General features: G+C 44.5%; 2 protein-coding genes across 2 annotated transcripts; both read right to left on the bottom strand.

Annotated features, from left to right (window-relative positions):
- Positions 1-847: 847 nt before the first annotated feature.
- Positions 848-4,739, bottom strand: LOC131720907 (E-selectin-like). The gene is made up of 4 exons (XM_059013347.1): positions 4,690-4,739; positions 4,556-4,597; positions 3,549-3,590; positions 848-2,304 (listed from the first exon to the last, which is right to left on the bottom strand). The coding sequence occupies exon 4, from the start codon at positions 2,261-2,263 to the stop codon at positions 1,922-1,924; it is 342 nt and encodes a 113-aa protein (XP_058869330.1). The 5' UTR covers positions 2,264-2,304; positions 3,549-3,590; positions 4,556-4,597; positions 4,690-4,739; the 3' UTR covers positions 848-1,921.
- A 1,012-nt stretch (positions 4,740-5,751) lies between these two features.
- Positions 5,752-21,314, bottom strand: LOC131720847 (C-type mannose receptor 2-like). Its single transcript, XM_059013033.1, has 4 exons — positions 21,278-21,314; positions 18,146-18,487; positions 5,889-6,230; positions 5,752-5,756 (listed from the first exon to the last, which is right to left on the bottom strand). The coding sequence occupies exons 1-4, from the start codon at positions 21,312-21,314 to the stop codon at positions 5,752-5,754; spliced, it is 726 nt and encodes a 241-aa protein (XP_058869016.1).
- Positions 21,315-21,621: the final 307 nt, after the last annotated feature.

Here is a 21,621-nt window from a genome sequence, read left to right as displayed (position 1 = left end):
TATCTACGCACTGCATTTTAAACAGCTGAGGATCCTGAACTAAAAAAAACAAGTGAAGCAGCTTCGGAAAAGACTCCTCAAGGCTGATTGTGAGGAAGTGAGGTGGGGAAGCATATTAGCGTTGCGCAGCGCACTGAAGCCCTGAAGCATTGTACACTGAAGTATGAGCAACACTTGTATGCTTCCCCACCTCGCTTCATCACAATCAGCCTTGAGGAGTCTTTTCAGAAGCCGCAATTGCTGGAATAGTTAGTAAGCACAGGAGATCATGCTCGGAGCAGAAACAATAGAGAATCATAGAGCCATAGAGCTATCTTTTTAAGGCAGTAGTGAGGATTTGCTAGCTGCCTGGAAAGGAGGCTGTGTGGTCCAGTGGTTAAAAAAAGGGCTTGTAACCAGGAGGTCCACGGTTCAAATCCCGGCTCAGCCACTGACTCATTGTGTGACCCTGAGCAAGTCACTTAACCTCCTTGTGCTCCGTCTTTCGGGTGAGACGTAGTTGTAAGCGACTCTGCAGCTGATGCATAGTTCACACACCCTAGTCTCTGTAAGTCACCTTAGATAAAGGTGTCTGCTAATTAAACAAATAATAATAAAAAATGGTCTTATTAAAAATAAAACCGCTACCGACTTTTAAATAGACTGAATAACCTAAACTATCACCTAGATACCTATCACCTAAAAAGAAACCTGGATAGATAAATGAATAGATAGATAAATTAATGCACCTCAATATTGTGTCCCGTCTCTTATCCGTACTGATAAAGCAAGGAAGACGTTACTTGGATCATGGTAGCGTTATAGCTAGCTATCTGCTCCTGATTTATTTATTATATATATATATATATATATATATATATATATATATATATTTCATAGATATAATTTTGATAAAGTAATAATTCTCTCTCTATTATGTGTTCATTTTTCGCGTGGGTGAAACCAGGATTAACATTATAACAAGACTGGAGCCTCTATTCTCCATACAGATTAAATTAGCATTTTATACACACCGAATAAACTTCATATCCTGTTAGGTCACTGTCTGTTATATTATAACATTGTTATGTTTTATCAGTTATTTAATTTTACTTTTGTTCTATAAAATAAACTTTTTAAATTGTATGCACGTTGTGATTAGTGACAGTATTTGTACTCCATATGATTTGCATTGTGGGCCTCACGCGTGTATCTTCACCGGACGCTGTCGTACAGAATTCTGCACTGCTTTGAGATATGCGCATGCGTGAGTGTATCGCTGAAGTTTGTCCGTGTGGTTACTTAAGCTGTTCATTTATTCAATCGGCGTGTTCACTCAGGGTCGGTCATATAAACTGCAGTGTAAGGGATCAGAAAAATGCTACTGCATAAAAAAACTAGTAGCAAATTAAGAGTTTTGGTAGCAAAATGCTTTCCAATGTACGTTAATGTCAAGCCTTGTACAGAACACACACACACAATAGGATATTAAACAAGTACGGAATGGAATATCACAGTGATGTATATCATTAAATATTGCTACAGAGGATTCTCTTTGATAGGAATGTGTAGTATTTTGTTGCACTACTCTATAGTAAAGCTCTGGGTTCTGTGGAGACAGTGGTTCTCAAACTAGGGGTTGGGACCCCCTGGGGGTCACAGAAAGGTTTTTAACAACCACATTTCAAGCAGACCTTCCATCCGCGATGACTGCAGTGCATTGCAGCAGCTCTTTATAGAGAGCAGACATGGCATTGCAAACTCTGTCAGATAGATTTCATTCTGCTTTATTATTCACACATTCCATGTTCACACAATTTAGATTGGGGTATTTCTATAATTTTTTCAGTAAATGTTTTTTTTCCAGACTAAAGTGCCTTTAAAGGGGTCCCAGCTGGAGATAGTTTGAGAGCCACTGCTGTAAAAGCTTTTCAGGATGTTTTTAATCTTTGAAACAGATAAAGGGGAGCTGTTCATAGCAGCACAGATCATTCCACTCAGCCCCCCCATCCTCCCGCAGCACCATCTCCCCACAGTGCTCATAGTAAGGATTGTTGGGCTCCCCGGGGGCCCAGTTAGTGTAGTTTAGATGGGCCTTCTTATCCTTACCAGCAACCCAGTACCACTTATCATACACAACGGTTCTGTGCAGTCCGATCCAGAATCGCGACACAGTGCTGTTCCTGACGAGCTCCGACACTCTGTTCTGTGCAGCCAGGCTTGTGAGGCTCACTAGGTCAGTGTAGCGATCCTTGCAGTACTGCCAAGCCTCCGGCCAGACCATACTGTGAGAGATCAGGTGGAGCTCCTCGGGGAGTGGACTGCCTGCTGATAATAATAATAATAATAATACTAATAATAATAAAAATAATAATTTCATTTACTTTAATATGCTTTTATGTGTGTGACACTCATGTGCTATTCATGTGCCAGTCATGAGTGTTGGTTTAATGTTTGCAGTAATATTTAAAATGTGCTTCTACAGCTGCCATCAGCCTGCACTTCTTTATGACAGCACTGTGGTTCAGATTATCCGTGAGTCAGACTGCACTCGCATCTCACATGCGACAATGTAACCTGTACACACTGCAGCATAGCCTACTGATGAGAAAATCATTCGAGTACAGGGTGACATTGTCAGGCAGTAGATTTTGTTTAAAAAGACATATTCTTTGTACTGTACAATATAATGTAACTCTGTATATTAGGATTCCACGCCGAAAGACAGTCTTCAGCTCTCCTAGTGTTGTTGCAGAATAGTTGCACACACTCTCCCTCAGCTTATATAGCTCTAGTGCAGGGGTGTCCAATCACAGTGCTGGACCATTCCAATCCAGCTTTAACAGCTGAAATGAGAGCAGTAACTACTTCAGGGACTGGATGCAGCTTTAATTGGTTCAATTAAACAATTTAGAACAGGCTTGGAACAAAGACCGGGAGTGGAAGGGACCACTTTGACCCCCCCCCGGTCTAGTGGATCACATGACACATGAGGTGGGCTGTCAATCACACTGAACAGAAAAGTCTACAATGAGTGGTTTAGATCAGGGCTTCTCAAACTCGGACCCCCTGTGTCTGCTGGTTTTCATTCCAACTGAGCTCTCAATTGCTTAACTAGACCTTTAATTGAACTAATAATTTGCTTAATTAGACCTTTTTACTTGTTTCCAGCTCTTAAACAGTTGCAGTTCAAGTTACTTATCAAATGTTACAGCGAACTTGAAATATGCAACTGTTCAAGAGCTGAAAACAAGTAAAAAGCTCCAATTAAGCAAATTATCAGTTCAATTAAGGGTCTAGTTAAATAATTGACAGCTTGGCTGGAATGAAAACCAGCAGACACAGGGGGTCCCCAGGACTGAGTTTGAGAAGCCCTGGTTGAGATGTCCCGAGTTGCACTGCAGGGAGCTGGTGTCAGGCAGGCAGTTGCCTCACGCTAGATTCAGCTTTCACATTATTTTTGCACACAAATCTCACATGGCTTCAATAGGTGTAGTGGTTCACATGACACATGAGATTGCAATGCTACTGTGGTTTGTGAATCACACTGAAGTGATTACACTGCATACCTTGAGAGACCGCAGTGGAAGGGGGGCTTGTGGGGTCTGAATCTGTAAAGAAAACACACAACAACAAGATTTAGTGTTTCCTGTTTCAAGTGTATTGTTCAAATGCATTTCAATGAAACTGTGTCTATGCTGCTGTCTGCACCAGAGCAATGCTGACAATGACATGGTGTATTGTTTTCAAATATATATAATAAATAGACAGTAAGAATGTATATCACAGCACACGTCTCTCCTGGGTATAACAATGAGGGGTAGCTGCTCCCTCTCACACTCTTAATGACCGGGCTGGATTCTGGTTCTTCAGATCTCTAGGCTACACCCTGTCCTGCTCTGGAGGTCAGACAGCTACTGAAGGATCAGATGGACTGGGCCTCTGAGTCCCTGCTCACAGACAGGTGCAAACACTGAGCTGAATAATTAAATAAACCCCACGTAGTGTGTAATGTGCAGCACAGAAGAGATCACACAGCCATTAAATAAACCTCATGTAAAACAATAAGACCCCACGTAGTCTGTAATGTGCAGCACAGAAGAGATCACACAGCCATTAAATAAACCCCATGTCAAACAATAAGACCCACGTCGTCTGTAATGTGCAGCACAGAAGAGATCACACAGCCATTAAATAAACCCCATGTAAAACAATAAGACCGTGTGTCAGTGTGTGTGTATCATTGTGTGTGTGTGTGTGCATGTGTGTGTGTATGTGTCAGTGTGTGTGTATCATTGTGTGTGTGTGTGTCTGTGTGTCAGTGTGTATCTGTGTGTGTGTGTCAGTGTGTATGTATCATTGTGTGTGTGTGTGTGTGTATTTGTGTGAGTATTTGTGTTTGTGTCAGTGTGTGTGTGTGTGTGTGTGTGTGTGTGTGTGGTGCTGTCCTCACCAGGGCAATGGTGAACTCCCTGTTGAATTAGTGAGGTTGATAAGAACACTGAGATTCATGTATAACTCATGGTGTGGGCTGTCAATCACACTGTACAAACTGCCATCTTCAAACTGCACTTACCTTGAGAGACCGGAGTGGAAGGGGGGCTCGAGGATTCTGCTTCTGTAACAAGAAATAGAGAAAAAAAGAAAGTTTATAGCAAATCCAGATTCCTGCAGTGGTTCTGAATCCACTGAAGTGATTACACTGCATACCTTGAGAGACCGCAGTGGAAGGGGGGCTTGTGGGGTCTGAATCTGTAAAGAAAACACACAAGAAGAAGATTCAGTGTTTCCTGTTTCAAGTGTATTGTTCAAATGAATTTAAATGAAACTGTGTCTATGCTGCTGTCTGCACCAGGGCAATGCTGACAATGACATGGTTTATTGTTTTCAAATAAATATAATAAATAGACAGTAAGAATGTATATCACAGCACACGTCTCTCCTGGGTATAACAATGAGGGGGAGCTGCTCCCTCTCACACTCTTAATGACCGGGCTGCTTTCTGGTTCTTCAGATCTCTAGGCTACCCCCTGCCCTGCTCTGGAGGTCAGACAGCTACTGTAGGATCAGATGGACTGAGCCTCTGAGTCCCTGCTCACAGACTGGGGTGCAAACACTGAGCTGAACAAGAGCACAGACTGAACAGGGAGCCTTCAGTCACAGCAGAACAAGGGGTACTGATAGCTGCAATCCACATCACCCCATTACCTCTGGAAGGATATTGACCATCTGTGACAGGCTAGCTGCAGAGAGGACTTCAGACCAGAAAGAATCACAGAGACAGACGTACTGTGTGTAACTGAATCACGGCAGCGCTCAGTGTTTTAATAAACAAACAAAAGGTTTTAAACAGAAAAGCAGGACACGGCACTTGAGACCAAAATAGAGACAAACAAAACGGACTAACATTTAAACAAACGGTGGATGAACAGACAAACAAACACGGGGAGTACAAATAACTTATATTTACTTTCTTTCACTTTTAGTTACTCCTTCTCCACACCCGTTCTCCACTCAAACACACAACCCCGAGTGAAGGAAATGTGCATCTATATATACTGTTGTATCGGGATTCAATTACTAATTAATTATTCACTTGAATCCCAGCACGTGAATTAATTATGCATTATACATTTTAAATACTCGTGCTCATTACCCACATTATATCCTGTGTACCAACTACAATACACCAACATTAACACACCACACACAACATACAACATAAAACACAAGCATACACACAGGGGCGGGGCACATTGCCACACCATCCCATCAGGCTGAGCAGGGAGCCTGTGATTGAAACTGGTGGACCACCAGGACCTACTGAAGAGATCTAATCATGCTTCCCTCTTTGAACCTGAAGGTTTACACTGAATTAAATGAGAACACAGTCTGAACAGGGTCCTCACCCTCACAGCAGAAGAAAGGCAACTGATTGTTGCAGGCAGCATCATTCCATCCACCAGTGTTACTCATCATCACACAGTTCTCACTGCCTCCCCAATTGTTTGGTTCCCCTTTGCTCCAGTTGTGAAATGTGTAGCTATCCCCCTGGTGTGACCACTTCCAGGGCTCATTGAACAGGCCTATCCAGAAGGGCTTGCCCTGCGCTTTCTTCACTATTTCTTCATTTTCACTGGCGTTCTTTATACTGACGAGGTCGGTGTGGTGTTCTCTACAGTACTGCTGAGCTTCAGTCCAGGTTTTCAGTTGTTCAATCAGGGTGTATCTCTCAGTGATGTTGCTGGTCTCTGTAAACACAAACAGCAGATCAAAATCAATGTCAGCTGTGGAGGTGCGCTGGCTCTCCTGTTGTATAGTGATTGAACCCGAGTCACACCCGGCTCAGCTATCAAGGTCATGAAAAGCAGCATCTCTAGCAGTGCATGGGAGTCTCTTTAGTTTATGTCTGAAAAGTATTTAATAGCAAAGTGGGGGATGGGGGAGTCTATTTAATGATTTAGGAATAATCATTGTTCTTTTTCAAATTGATCATTCATTTTCCTCACAGTCGGTGCACAATCAATATGAAGCAAACAGGATCATTATGAATCCCCCCCCCCCCCTCCCCCCTCCCCCCTCCCCATGTGCTTTCATGTCTTTCCTGTACTGGCTGCTATTTGTCTGTTTTGAAGTTCCAATGACAGTTTCAACAATCTAAAGCTCTGAGGGCGTCGACTGAATGATAATGAGCACTCTACTAGGAACCTGATTGGCTGAGGGAGTGAAAGAGAAGTTACATTTGTCACGAGCAACAAGACTGGCTCATCACTGTGGAGGCTGTACCTCATGAAACATGGCATTTATGCAGCCTAGTGTTGGTTAGGGAAGCACCTGCCAACCGAGCACCTGCTGTGCTATCAGCTGTGTATGAGTCTGTCAGATCCTTTGCTCATGGTGACTGAAACTAACTTGCAACAGGGAGATGCAGCTTTTATATATTGCAGAATACATGTCAAACCTAATTTGCATAACAAACGAATCAGTCATGTGAGGTTCAGCCCACTTCACATAATACAGCAAAGCTACAACCCTCTTTATCACCTTTTATTCTAATACAAATAGTTATTTAACTGCTAAACATATTTCTTATACATATATAATAAGGGCTACATATTTAAGACGAGGATTTTGCTGTCTGGAATATAAACAATCTAAACAAAAAATAAGCACATTTCTTTGAATTCACATTTTCTTAAGTTTCTTATGAAGGAAAAACAATCATAAGAAACTGTGTTATGAATAACACAACTTCTTAACACTTTTCTTAATAACAAACTTAGAAACATACTGTATTTGAGAGGATGTTTCTTCTTTTGAACGTTTCAAGATTATGGCCCCTGTGCAGTATCCAGGGGACCTGGCTTCATCCCCCAGTCCAGTCAGCTGTTTCATTAACAAAGGAATTGAATCTCAACTCACCACTGTAGCACATGAAATAGTTTCCCTGACTGCAGAGTGAATCCTCCCACTCTCCCTCCACATTGACTGAAGCACAGAAGAGGTATGGTTCCCAGTTGGAGTAGATGACATCACCTCCACTGGACCACTGCCAGTTCTCTTTGTCATGATACAGCCCGATCCAGTAATACAAGTTATATAGAGTAAATGAAGGTATAAGACCTATAAGCTCATTAACCCTGGCCTGGTCTTGAATGGTGGGCAGGTCTCTGCCTTGGTTTCTGCAGTAGCTCTGAGCTTCCTGCCATGTCTTCCCAGTTCCTCCATAGAAACACTGACCAGAGGAGCCGCCTGGGGAGAGGGGACAGCACAATAAAGATGAGTGAAAACGTGTTCTTCAGAGAAAAGATTTCCACTGGAAATGGAACCAACAGTCACAGAATACTGGTCTTGTAAGAATGTAGGACACTAGTAGAACTGTATGGTGATAATAAATATACTAACATGCTTGTGGTTTGTAATGTAACACGAGTATCATTCTGGCATGAGTGACGAAGGTCATGGAAACACCAGGTAGCCAAAGAAATCGTTGTGAGAAAAACTCAGTTCACTGTCAATCAATGCTAATGTTATTTTAGAATGTGTAAAGGAACATGTCTTGTTATTATAGGATATTGCACAGCACAGCACAGCACAATACCTTTTACCTTTTACCCTTTTAACCCCAATTAGACCCTCTGTGATTGATTCTCAAAGTGGAAACTGGTAGATTTGTCACCACCAGGACCTATTGAAGAGATCTAATCATGCTTCCCTCTTTGAACCTGAAGGTTTACACTGAATTAAATGAGAACACAGTCTGAACAGGGTCCTCACCCTCACAGCAGATGAAAGACTTCTGATCATTGCAGGGAGCATCATGCCATCCACCAGTCTTACTCATCACACACTTCTCAACCCCTCCCCAATTGTTTGGTTCCCCGTTTCTCCAGTTGTAAAATGTGTAGCTATCCCCCTGGTGTGACCACTTCCAGGGCTCATTGAACAGGCCTATCCAGAAGGGCTTGCCCTGCGCTTTCTTCACTATTTCTTCATTTTCACTAGCGTTCTTTATACTGACGAGGTCGGTGTGGTGTTCTCTACAGTACTGCTGAGCTCCAGTCCAGGTTTTCAGTTCTTCAATCAGGGTGTATCTCTCAGTGATGTTGCTGGTCACTGTAAACACAAACAAACAGCAGCTGAGAGGCTGGGAGCTGTGGAGGTCAGCTGGCTCTGAACCCAAAACAAACTGTGTGTTTTCATCAATCCTACAATTTATCACAAACTGCTTCTTGTCTACAGTCAAGTACATCTTTGTGTTATTTAAAAATAAGGGGCAAAATTCTCAGAAAGTTGTTACGCCAGAAGTATATTTTTTAGTTGGCTAATTTATTCCTGTTTCGTTATTCTCAGTTGGGTATTGTAGATCACATTGCAGACAGTTTGATATTCTCAGTAATGAGTTTAAGTCTGTGAATGTGTAGACACTGGCTATCACTAATTAATCAATGTAATTTACTCAGTATGCAAACGCAGAGACACTGGTTATCAATAATTAATCAATGTAATTTACTCAGTATGCAAACGCAGAGACACGGGTTATCGCCGTGTGTAATTTACTCAGTACGCAAACGCAGATACACAGGAATACACAAGCAGCAACGTGACTGCTGAGAAAAGAGGAACAAAGACATCACTGCCTGAATACACAAGCAGCAACGTGACTGACTGCTGAGAAAACAGGAACAAAGACATCACTGCCTGAATACACAAGCAGCAACGTGACTGACTGCTGAGAAAACAGGAACAAAGACATCACTGTCTGAATACACAAGCAGCAACATGACTGACTGCTGAGAAAAGAGGAACAAAGACATCACTGCCCGAATACACAAGCAGCAACGTGACTGACTGCTGAGAAAAGAGGAACATACATCACTGCCCGAATACACAACAGCAACATGACTGACTGCTGAGAAAAGAATGAAAACCTTCCTGCCCAATCTCGAATCATCCATGACATACAGGCAGCCATTTTCAAAGAAGCATCATCACCTTCATGAGGAATTCAAAGAGGAGCTTTTACAATTTCAGTGTTTCTAACAAACAGTACCAGCTTGGTCTGATCAGAAATGCTGATCAGACCCCCTCGGCCAGGAAAGACCCATATTTTGCCAACAGTTCACAAATTGGGAGAAAAACAGAGAAGCAGCACAACTGTAACATTCTGTGATCTTCATCAGATCTTCAAACAAAACCTAATATTAGATAAAAGGGACCCTGCGTGAACAAATAACACAAAAATGTGATACATATTTCATTTATTTATTAAAGAAAGTTATGCAACACCCAATTCCCCTGTGTGAAAAAGTAATCACCCCCTTAGACTCAATAACTGGTTACGCCACCTTTAGCAGCAATAACTGCAATCAAGTGCTTCCTGTAGTTATTGGCTGTGGTTGAGTAGGAAAGATTCTGGCTGGGGATCTCAAGCACAATAGAAAGAAAGAAACGCTGATGTACAGGTAAGTAAGCTGGGCTGAGTTGAGTGGGGGACGGAGGGGGGTGATGCTGGGACGCCAGAATCACCATCGTGCCTTCTTGAGGTGTCGTGGGCTAGTCGACAAAACACTGAGGATGGAAGGTGCCCACTTGAAGACCCCAGAGATGTACCCTACTTAGCTCAATCCAGACGGTTGTCATGCTGATGCGCTGGGGAGACCGCACTGTGGTTGATCCCCGGAGCCAGCATTGCAGCCGTTGTGTGTGCTGATGCGTCAGGGAGGCAAAATAAGCTGATCCCTGGAGCCAGCATTACACTTCAGCCATCAACACCAGGCAGAAGGATATCTACATCATCATATGGAAGGAAACGTAAATGGATGAAAACACATATGGATCACATTAGTTTACTGTAAAGCTACATCTTAGTTGGTGCTTATCTTGGCGAGAGCCGAGTTCAAATCAGCATGAAGTTTTAACATCTACTCTTGTGTAATGGAAATCTTGATTAGTCTCGTGGCAAAGTGCCCCGCCCCTGTGTGCATTTGTGTGTTCTGTGTATGTATGTTGCGTGCGTGTGTTAATGTTGGTGTATAGTCATTGGTACACGGGATATAAACGGGTCTGTGTTTCACGTGTATTTAAAGTGTAGATTTGTATTTAGGCACGAGGAGAGCACAAATCACTTCACGTGCTGGTTAAATGTAATATGTGAGCACGGGGTTGCACAGAATTAATTCACGTGCTGGGATTCAAGTGAATAATTAATTAGTAATTGAATCCCAGCACAACAGTATATATAGATGCACGTTTCTGTCACTCGGGGTTAGGTGTTCGGTGAGTGGAGAACGGGTGAGAGAGAAGGATAAATACATTTAAATATCAATTGCTATTACGTGCTGGTAGGACCAGCACGATACTTGTTTATTTAAAACTCACCGTGTTTGTTTGTGTGTCTGTCCGTTTACTGTATAGTCCGTTTTGTTTGTCTTTTTATTTTGGCGTGTAGTGCCGTGTCCTGTTTTGTGTACCGTTTAAAACCTTTTTATTTGTTAATAAACGCTGAGTGCAGCCATTGCACTCAGCTCATCACAACCACTGTCTCTGTATTCCTTCCTGCTTCCGGTCTGACGCCACCCACTCTGGCCGTCTTTGTGACACGTGGTGTCATCGTGGGATAGCCGCGCCTCCAAGCGTCAGACCAGGAGGGGTCTGGATTAAAAAAAAAAAAAAAAAAAAAAAAGTCAATGGCAGAAGACGCCATCAAACTGCGGGGCTGGTTCCTAGAGAATGCTGGGCTGGAGGCCCAGTCTCTGCCCATAGTCGTCCGGGCCCTGTGGATGATGGACAGTGAGAGATGGGAGGCCTATCAGGAGGAACACACCCCAAACACCTTGGAGGAAGGTGTGGAGTTTGTCCTCAGCTACCTGGAGGCAACCATAAATGGAACAGCAGCCCAGGTAGCAGGACCACCAGCAGAGGAGTACCTGCTGTCCCCATCTCCACCAGCAGAGGGTGAGTACCTGCTGTCCCCATCTCCACCAGCAGAGGGTGAATGCCTGCTGGTTTTGCCTTCACAGCCCAAATGGGAGGAGCCTGAACGTCCTACGCCTGAGTGGAAGGAGCCCGAACATCCTACGCCTGAGTGGGAGGAGCCCGAACATCCTACGCCTGAGTGGGAGGAGCCCGAACGTCCTACGCCTGAGTGGGAGGAGCCCGAACGTCCTACGCCTGAGTGGGAGGAGCCCGAACGTCCTACGCCTGAGTGGGGGGAGCCCGAATGTCCACAGCCCAAGAGGGGGGAGTCGGTGCGTCCACAGCCCAAAAGGGAGGAGTCGGTGCGTCCACAGCCCAAAAGGGAGGAGTCGGTGCGTCCACAGCCCAAAAGGGAGGAGTCGGTGCGTCCACAGCCCAAAGGGAGGCAAGTCGGGGCTTCCACAGCCCTGGGACCCAAGCCACCAGCAGAGGGAAAATGCCTGCTGGTTCAGCCCCAAGAGCCGGAAGGGGAGGGGTTACAGGCTCAACCCCCTGAAAATTTTTGGGGGGGAGAAGGGCAGGATGCTGGTGTCCCCCAGCAGCCTCTCGCTATGCTGCTGAAGGCAGCACGGCGCGCACATGCCCAGCCGCCACAGCAGAGGGAGCCAGCACCGCCAGGAGCAGAGGAGCTGGAGCTGCCTCTGCCTCCACCACCTCCAGGAGCAGAGGAGCAGGAGCTGCCTCTGCCTCCACCACCTCCAGGAGCAGAGGAGCAGGAGCTGCCTCTGCCTCCGCCACCACCACCGCAAGGAGCAGAGGAGCAGGAGCTGCCTCTGCCTCCGCCACCACCACCGCAAGGAGCAGAGGAGCAGGAGCTGCCTCTGCCTCCGCCACCACCACCGCAAGGAGCAGAGGAGCTGGAGCTGCCTCTGCCTCCACCACCGCCAGGAGCAGAGGAGCTGGAGCTGCCTCTGCCTCCACCACCGCCAGGAGCAGAGGAGCTGGAGCTGCCTCTGCCTCCGCCACCGCCCGGAGCAGAGGAGCAGGAGCTGCCTCTGCTGCCCGTACCTCCGCAGGGAGTACGGTGGCCGGAGCCCCAGAAAGGGGAGCTGCCGGCCACGAAGAAGGGGGAGGAGGTCTGGAGACCACTTTCCCCAGCAGCAGTTTCGCTGCAGGAGTTCTTGTGGCCGGAGCCCCACAGGAGGGAGCTGCCGGCTATGAAGAAGGGGGAGGTCGGGGGACCACCTGCCCCCGCAGCTTTTTCGCTGCAGGACGGGACCAGCATGCTGTCAGCCGTGCCACTACCGGCAGGGGAGCTGACAGCATTTCCAGCCATGGGCCCACTGAAGCCTCCCTTCCCAGCCCGAGACTTTGGCCTGGACTGCTGGGTATTTAAGGGGGGAGGTGGCCGTTGAGGCCATGTGTGCTGCGCACAAGGGGGGGTATATGTGGCAAAGTGCCCCGCCCCTGTGTGCATTTGTGTGTTCTGTGTATGTATGTTGCGTGCGTGTGTTAATGTTGGTGTATAGTCATTGGTACACGGGATATAAACGGGTCTGTGTTTCACGTGTATTTAAAGTGTAGATTTGTATTTAAGCACGAGGAGAGCACAAATCACTTCACGTGCTGGTTAAATGTAATATGTGAGCACGGGGTTGCACAGAATTAATTCACGTGCTGGGATTCAAGTGAATAATTAATTAGTAATTGAATCCCAGCACAACAGTATATATAGATGCACGTTTCTGTCACTCGGGGTTAGGTGTTCGGTGAGTGGAGAACGGGTGAGAGAGAAGGATAAATACATTTAAATATCAATTGCTATTACGTGCTGGTAGGACCAGCACGATACTTGTTTATTTAAAACTCACCGTGTTTGTTTGTGTGTCTGTCCGTTTACTGTATAGTCCGTTTTGTTTGTCTTTTTATTTTGGTGTGTAGTGCCGTGTCCTGTTTTGTGTACCGTTTAAAACCTTTTTATTTGTTAATAAACGCTGAGTGCAGCCATTGCACTCAGCTCATCACAACCACTGTCTCTGTATTCCTTCCTGCTTCCGGTCTGACGCCACCCACTCTGGCCGTCTTTGTGACAGTCTCTCACAGCGCTGTGGAGGAATTTTGGCCCACTCCTCCATGCAGAACTGCTTCAACTCAGTGACATTTGTGGGTTTTCAAGCATGAACTGCTCATTTCAGGTCCTGCCACAACATCTCAATGGGGTTTAGGTCTGGACTTTGACTAGACCATTCCAAATCTTTAAATTTCTTGTTGTTCTACCATTCTGATGTAGACTTGCTTGTGTGTTTCGGATCATTGTCTTGCTGCATGACCGAGCTGCGCTTCAGCTTCAGCTCACGGACGGATGACCTGACATTCTCCTGTAGAATTCTCTGATACAGAGCGGAATTCATGGTTCCTTCAATGATGGCAAGGCGTCCAGTTCCTGATGCAGCAAAGCATCCCCAAACCATGCCTGATCGTTGGTATGAGGTTCTTATTGTGGAATGCAGTGTTTGGTTTTCACCGGACATAACGGGGCCCATGTCGGCCAAAAAGTTCCACTTTTGACTCATCTGTCCATAGAACATTGTTCCAGAACTCTTGAGGATCATCCAGGTGCTTTTTGGCAAACTTAAGACAAGCATTCATGTTCTTCTTAGTGAGCAATGGTTTCCACATTGCTACTCTGCCATGAATCACATTTTTGCCCAGTGTCTTTCTGATGGTGGAGTCATGAACACTGACCTTAGCTGAGGCGAGAGAGGTCTGCAGATCCCTGGATGTTGTTTTAAGGTTCTTTGTTCTTTGTGACTTCCTGGACGATTTTACGCCTTGCGCTTGGTGAGATTTTGGCAGGACGGCCACTCCTGGGAAGATTCACTACTGTCCCAAACTTTCTCCATTTGGACAATATGGCTCTGACTGTGGTTTGGTGGAGCCCCAGAGCCTTAGAAATGGCTTTGTAACCCTTTCCAGACTGATAGGCATCAACAACTTTTTTTCTGGAGGGCTTCAGGAATTTCTTTTGTTCGTGGCATGATGTGCCTCTAGAACCTGTGTGCTGACAACTTCACTCTTTCACTCTGATGGTAAGGGCCAAAGTTAGTCAGATTTATATTGGGCAGGGCTGGCCCAGCTGACCCTAATTATCCCTTTAATTGGGTTGAGTTAACTGGCGGAGGGGGGGGGGGGGCAATAACTTTCACACCTGAAGATTGCATGTTTGATTACCTTGCACACCAAAGAAATGAAAGAAGCACCAAACTTTGGTGTCATTTTTCTCTCAGACTCCCTCTATATACTACTACAACCCACAAAAAAATCTGACCAAATACAATGTGAAAAATGTACTTTTTCACAGCACTAATATATATATATATATATATATATATATATATCATCCAATCTCCTGATTATTTAACTGTCTGTTTTAATATTTTCTATAGTCAATATTTTAAGCTGTTATTACCTTTATTATTTGCATTATCCTTTAAATTAGTTGTGCTATTATTGTTGTACCACAAAGTACAGAAGCTTTGAACATTGTCAGATAACCAATCGTTACCTGAGTCTGAGGAATTCTCTTTCTTTCTTTTTTTTTTCTTGACTTGCATTGAGAAATTATTTAACTAATTTTGAGACAAACATTAGGAATAATCCAGTTACTTGTTGAGGAAAATATCAACTACCTCTAAAAACCTAATTTAATGACGCTGAGTGTGTTATGTACTGAGTAAGTGACTGTACAGTAAATAGCATACATGTTATTACTGTATAATATTCCTTAACTGATTCCCTGACCTGTATCCCAGATATATTCACAGGAAGCGTGCCACACATTATAACACCTTTCATTGTGGAATGTTTATTTACTCATTTGTTTGTTTTTTGTCTAACCTTGTAGTCTCCATTGCATGACTACAACAGGGCAGCAACTGAACACTGAATGAATAGATTTTTAACAAGACTTACCTTCCCATAGAAGCTCGTCTGTAAATAAACGGGAGAGAGAAATTCCCTGTTCTTTCATTATCTTTACGAAGGACTGCCATTACATTTCTCTTAGAATAACTATCCCTTTATTTAAAGACACAGGCACACACAGAATAAGTTAGCAATCAGGATTCACTGAATACTGAGTGCTAACTCCTACTTTACAATCACTAGAGCCCCTAGTCATAATAGGGTAGGAATAGGAAATGGTGATCTCTGCATTCCTCTACAATGCTGCAATTCAAGAACCAAGCAACTTGCCTGAGATGATCGAATGGCAAAGTCAATCTACTGCTGCGCTGGAAGGCTCTCAGAAAGACAATGCCTGTCAATGTGAGAAGAATCCAAAGATGAGATCTGCATCCAGAGTTGCCACTATGCTGCTGTCAGGGGCGACAGGCCCTCAAAGATGAGATCTGCATCCAGAGTTGCCCACTATGCTACTGTCGGGGGCGACAGGCCCTCAAAGATGAGATCTGCATCCAGAGTTGCCACTATGCTGCTGTCAGGGGCGACAGGCCCTCAAAGATGAGATCTACATCCAGAGTTGCTGTCACAAAGACGGCCGGAGTGGGTGGCATCAGACCAGATGCAGGAAATAAACAGACAGAGATTTGGGGTTTGGTGAAGCTGAGCGAATGCTTTCACTCAGCATTTAATAACAGAACAGAAAATAAAAGGTTGGAACAGACAAAAACACTGGACACGGCACTATACGCCAAAATAAAAGGACAAACAAAACGAACTAAACAGTGCACAGACAGACAAACAAAACACGGTGAGCAGATTTAACTATTCTTTACTTTTCACAAATACCTCCGTCTCCAATCCCGTTCTCCACTCACCGAACACCCAACCTCGAGTGACAGAAATATGCTTCTATATATACTGTTGTGCTGGGATTCAATTACTAATTAATTACTCACTTGAATCCCAGCACGTGAATTAGTTATGTGTACTCCCGTGACCACACATTACATTTTACCAGCACGTGAAGTGATTTGTGCCCTCCTCGTGCCTAAATATAAATCTACATTTTTAAATACACGTGAAACACAGACCCGTTTATATCCCGTGTACCAATCTCTATACACCGACATTAACACACGCACGCAACATACAACATATAACACACAAATGCACACAGGGGCGGGGCACATTGCCACAGTTGCCCACTATGCTGCAGTTGGGGGTGACAGGCCCTCAAAGATGAGATCTGCATCCAGAGTTGCCCACTATGCTGCTGTCGGGGGCGACAGGCCTGTAAAAATGTTGAAATCTAAAAGGACTTGGTCCAGAAGACAAACTCTAACTTCCTCCCTTACTTCTGATGTAACAAGTTTGGAGAGAAGAGTGGATGAACTTGAACTAAGCACTGCAGCCGGGGATTTACAGAACAGAGAGGAACAGATCGAAGATCTCCAGCAACAGATGGAGTGTCAAATAAACCACTAAGCACGCTGCTGCAACAAGAGGAGGACATTCTGAATCTGAATCTGATTTCAACTCAAATACTTTTACTTGGAGTTAAAACATCCTCTCCAATTGTGAACAATACTGAGGCAGAGAGCCTGAAGGACTTGGTAAAAACTCCACAGGGAAGTGGCACGGCTCTGGGATAGACCATCGTCTCCAAGAAACTGTTCCAAGCACTGCTCAGAGCGTAACCTCACTTCCTGAATACACTGCACAACCCAGAAGGCAAGTCCCTGGAGAGCCCAGAGCCCAGTCTACAACTCTGCAATGTGCAATGGTGAAGCACGCCAACCTGAACTGAGAACTAATGGTTTACACCACAAGTTAGCGTCAACTATCAGCAGCTAAAAAGAGCATCACCACTGAGGGACACACCAGTCATATCCAGGACATTATCAACGATTGGGGATTGACAAGTGATCTGCATAATAAGGCCAGACTGCTCTCTCTCACACTTGTAGACACAGTACTGGAGTGGACCAGGAAAAATGTTGAGAAACTGTGCGCTGCCTTATCAGGGAAATGCTCCAAGTACAGCGATCCCTGCACAGCCCTGCACACAGCCTGTCTCAGACAATGTAAGAAGGATGAAGACCCGAGAGACTTCTACAAGGAACTGAAACTCCTTTACTATGCAGGTGAAGCACATCCAGGGAACAATGTAGACAAGAGCGTCAAGCTGCTGTTCATACGTAACCTGTCTGCAGAGGTCAGAGCTGCCATGAGCGCAGTGGAAATGCAGACAACTCAATGCCCAGCATCCTGGAAGCTGCAGAGAGTATGGTGAAATATACAGATACCCGGCCCAATACCAGCAGCACTCAGGTACTAGGAGATGAAGCAGAGCCTGACTTTCCTGGATCTGAAAGAAATGAACTGCCACAGAACTCCCAGAGAAGATTTCAACCTTCACACAGCAAACCCCAGCCCAGAGGGGAAGGTAAACCTGACAGCCCTACACCTCACCAGAGGGGGGAACACAGTGTTATAGATCCATCCATCTATCACTAATGAAATGTAGGTATCTTTTTTAACTGCCTCTGAAACACACCAAACACATCTAATAACTGTATGTTTTTGTATCCTTTCAAGGGCAACTTGGATTCAGGGTTTTGACTGAAAATATTTGCAAGCTGAAATAGTTTTTGAAATATTAGCAGCTGTAGGAGTGAGTGGATTTGCAAACTCATACAAGCTCCCCTCACAGGGATGCTTAATAATCATAAGAACTGAAATAAATGAATAATCAATTGCAATATAGCAATAATTACGTCTTTACCTTTGTAGCACATGAAGGCTTTCTGAAGGTGGCAGGGTAAATCAGTCCACTTTCCGTCTGAATTGACTGAAGCACAGAAGAGGTCTGCCCTCCAGTTGGAGTAGATGACATCATCGCTGTTAGACCACTGCCAGTTCTGTGTGTCATCACGATACAGCCCGATCCAGGACTCCCCGAGAGAAGCTCCTGTAATATTTAAGAGCTGCTCTGCTTCTTCCTGGCTGCGCACAGTGGCCAGGTCTGTGTGCTTCTCTCTACAGTAGCTCTGAGCTTCAGACCAGCTCTTCTCAGTTTCCACAAACACGTGTTTTCTGATCTGGTTGTACACAGGCACACAAAACCCTGATAAAGAATAAACAGCATTATTAACATGCTGATAGCTAGTGGAGTGAAAGATTAATAGACTGAGACAGGCTAGCATCCTATACCAGCTCATTCTCAGAAATGTTCTGTCCCTGCCGAGGAACTGAAGACATTTAAAAAAAAAGATAGATTTTTATTTGTATTTAAATAAATTTTAGAAACATATTTTCATATATTTTAACATCAATGGAGATTTATTCATTTTTAAATATATTGCAATATGTTCCATCAAATACATGAAGATATTTTGAAATCTATTCTGATTGATGTAAGGTATTACCCTGTGTGGCGCTGTAGCCTCCCAGATGGTATTTGCAGGCACAGACACAGAAAGCTGCACGGTTAAATGCACTAATGAGCCTTTTAATTAAACAAATGAACAACACAAAATGATACAAAAACTAACAACACCACACTGGTCAAAATAAAAGGCACAAGGGCTGACAGCGGTGCGAGGTATTCCGGCAGCGTAATGATGCTAGTGGCAACGCTAACAGCTGTGCGGGGCGCTGCGGCAGAGGAAATGATGCTAGTGGCAACGCTAACAGCTGTGCGGGGTGCTGCGGCAGAGGAAATGATGCTAGTGGCAACGCTAACAGCTGTGCGGGGCGCTGCGGCAGAGGAAATGATGCTAGTGGCAACGCTAACAGCTGTGCGGGGTGCTGCGGCAGAGGAAATGATGCTAGTGGCAATGCTAACAGCTGTGCGGGGCGCTGCAGCAGAGGAAATGATGCTAGTGGCAACGCTAACAGCTGTGCGGGGCGCTGCGGCAGAGGAAATGATGCTAGTGGCAACGCTAACAGCTGTGCGGGGTGCTGCGGCAGAGGAAATGATGCTAGTGGCAATGCTAACAGCTGTGCGGGGCGCTGCAGCAGAGGAAATGATGCTAGAGGCAATGCTAACAGCTGTGCGGGGCGCTGCAGCAGAGGAAATGATGCTAGTGGCAATGCTAACAGCTGTGCGGGGCGCTGTGGCAGAGGAAATGATGCTAGTGGCAATGCTAACAGCTGTGCGGGGCGCTGCAGCAGAGGAAATGATGCTAGTGGCAATGCTAACAGCTGTGCGGGGCGCTGTGGCAGAGGAAATGATGCTAGTGGCAATGCTAACAGCTGTGCGGGGCGCTGCAGCAGAGGAAATGATGCTAGTGGCAATGCTAACAGCTGTGCGGGGGCTGCAGCAGAGGAAATGATGCTAGTGGCAACGCTAACAGCTGTGCGGGACGCTGCAGCAGAGGAAATGATGCTAGTGGCAATGCTAACAGCTGTGCGGGACGCTGCAGCAGAGGAAATGATGCTAGTGGCAATGCTAACAGCTGTGCGGGACACTGCTGCAGAGGAAATAATGCTAGTGGCAATGCTAACAGCTGTGCGGGACGCTGCAGCAGAGGAAATGATGCTAGTGGCAACGCCAACAGCTGTGCGGGGCGCTGCGGCAGAGGAAATGAAGCACACATAACATACATTAAGAACTACTATTGTTTGAGTATTCAAAACTGTTCAGTCATGAATTGCAACCGTATCTGAGAACTGAATTAAGAATATAAATACAAGCCGATCATTTTAGAAAAGAGATGGAAATGTACGTCTTTTTAAATGATGCGGTTTCTTTAAGGGTATTAACATAGAATTAAATCCGAAACCATTTATATTGATCCCAATTCAAATCATCAGACATTATGTCAATTCGTACAGATAAACATTAAAAACTGATACATAAATTATACAGTAGATGCCTCTTATTAGCAACTCTGATAAAGACAACTTTTGGTTATTAAAACCTTTACAGGAACCAATCCTATAGATTTCAGATAATTCCAACTTTTTGATGGCTACCAAACAGCATCTACTGTATATAAATCAAAAGCTGAATTCAGGAGTTTTAAAATTTACAAAGATCATCCCGCGGAAGATTGAAAAGGGAGATATTACTATTTTTTTTTTTTACTGTGTTGCTACAATTAAATGAGGAACACCCCCGAGGCATTAGTACTACGCGTAGTAGTGATAATAATAATAATAATAATAATAATAATAATAATAATAATAATCATCATCATCATCATCTACCCGCTACCAAACCAAACCACGCCCCAGTCTTGACTGCTCATGAATATTCATGACAGTAGCAATTTCTGACACCACTTCGGCGATAAAGAGCTCTCGTCAGGCCAGGTGAAAACATCGATTGTATAAAGAATAAAACGAATGTGTTAAGGAGGTGTGTCTCTAAATAAATCTAGGTTAATCTCGTTTAAAAATGCAATCGTTTTAAAAAGAGAAGCCTTGGAATAGAAAATGAAGCAGATTTTACATTCTATAGATAGGGGAAAAGTCGCTACCGGCACTCTTTGGATTTCCATGATGCACCGCTCAGGCACGGAAGGAAGTTCCAATGTTAAACCAGCAAAGGTGACCATGTTGTGTAGAAAGAAGATCTGTGTCCTTACTAATTACTACCTGTGAATACGTATTCTATTCACCCGTGTCTGGAGCCTAATTAATCACTTAATCATGTATTCACTTGTCGGCTCCAGCCACATTCCCACGTGATCTGACAGGTAGAAATGTAACCCCCTCCCTCCCTGCCAACCCAATATACCCCCTACACACACACACACACGCACACACACCCACCCTGTGACAGGCAGACTGAACACAAGAGGACTGGGAACCTCTCCAGATACATGTAAAATAATGTGTAACATACAGGCAGGGAGTGTGGGAAATATCAAAGCAAATAGTGAGAAAAACAGAGATAAAGGAAACCCACCTGCAAGCAGAAGGATGAGCAGCCCTCTCTCGCCCATCACAGCAGACTCTGCATTAGAAATAGAAGACTTACTATTAATCACCTTCATAGAGGGAAGCTTCAAATATAAAAAACACAGCAAAACAAAACAATAATTGTTTTTTTTATTATTTATTGAGGAATTACATTGCATATGTGTTCCATGTTCCAAGACTGCTGTTTACAAAATAAACACCACAGTATATTTGATAGGTCTGTGATACCACAGAGCTGAAGAGAAATAATATCATTAGAACTGAATATTTTCATGTGTTCAGGTCAGTGTTCGGTAAGAGTTTGATGCATGCCCGTGCTTAAACACATAA

This window comes from Acipenser ruthenus, chromosome 45, assembly GCF_902713425.1.
Source record: "Acipenser ruthenus chromosome 45, fAciRut3.2 maternal haplotype, whole genome shotgun sequence".
Lineage (NCBI taxonomy): Eukaryota > Metazoa > Chordata > Actinopteri > Acipenseriformes > Acipenseridae > Acipenser > Acipenser ruthenus.
Note: the sequence above shows the minus strand (reverse complement) of the source record. Positions and strands in the feature narration are given on the sequence as shown.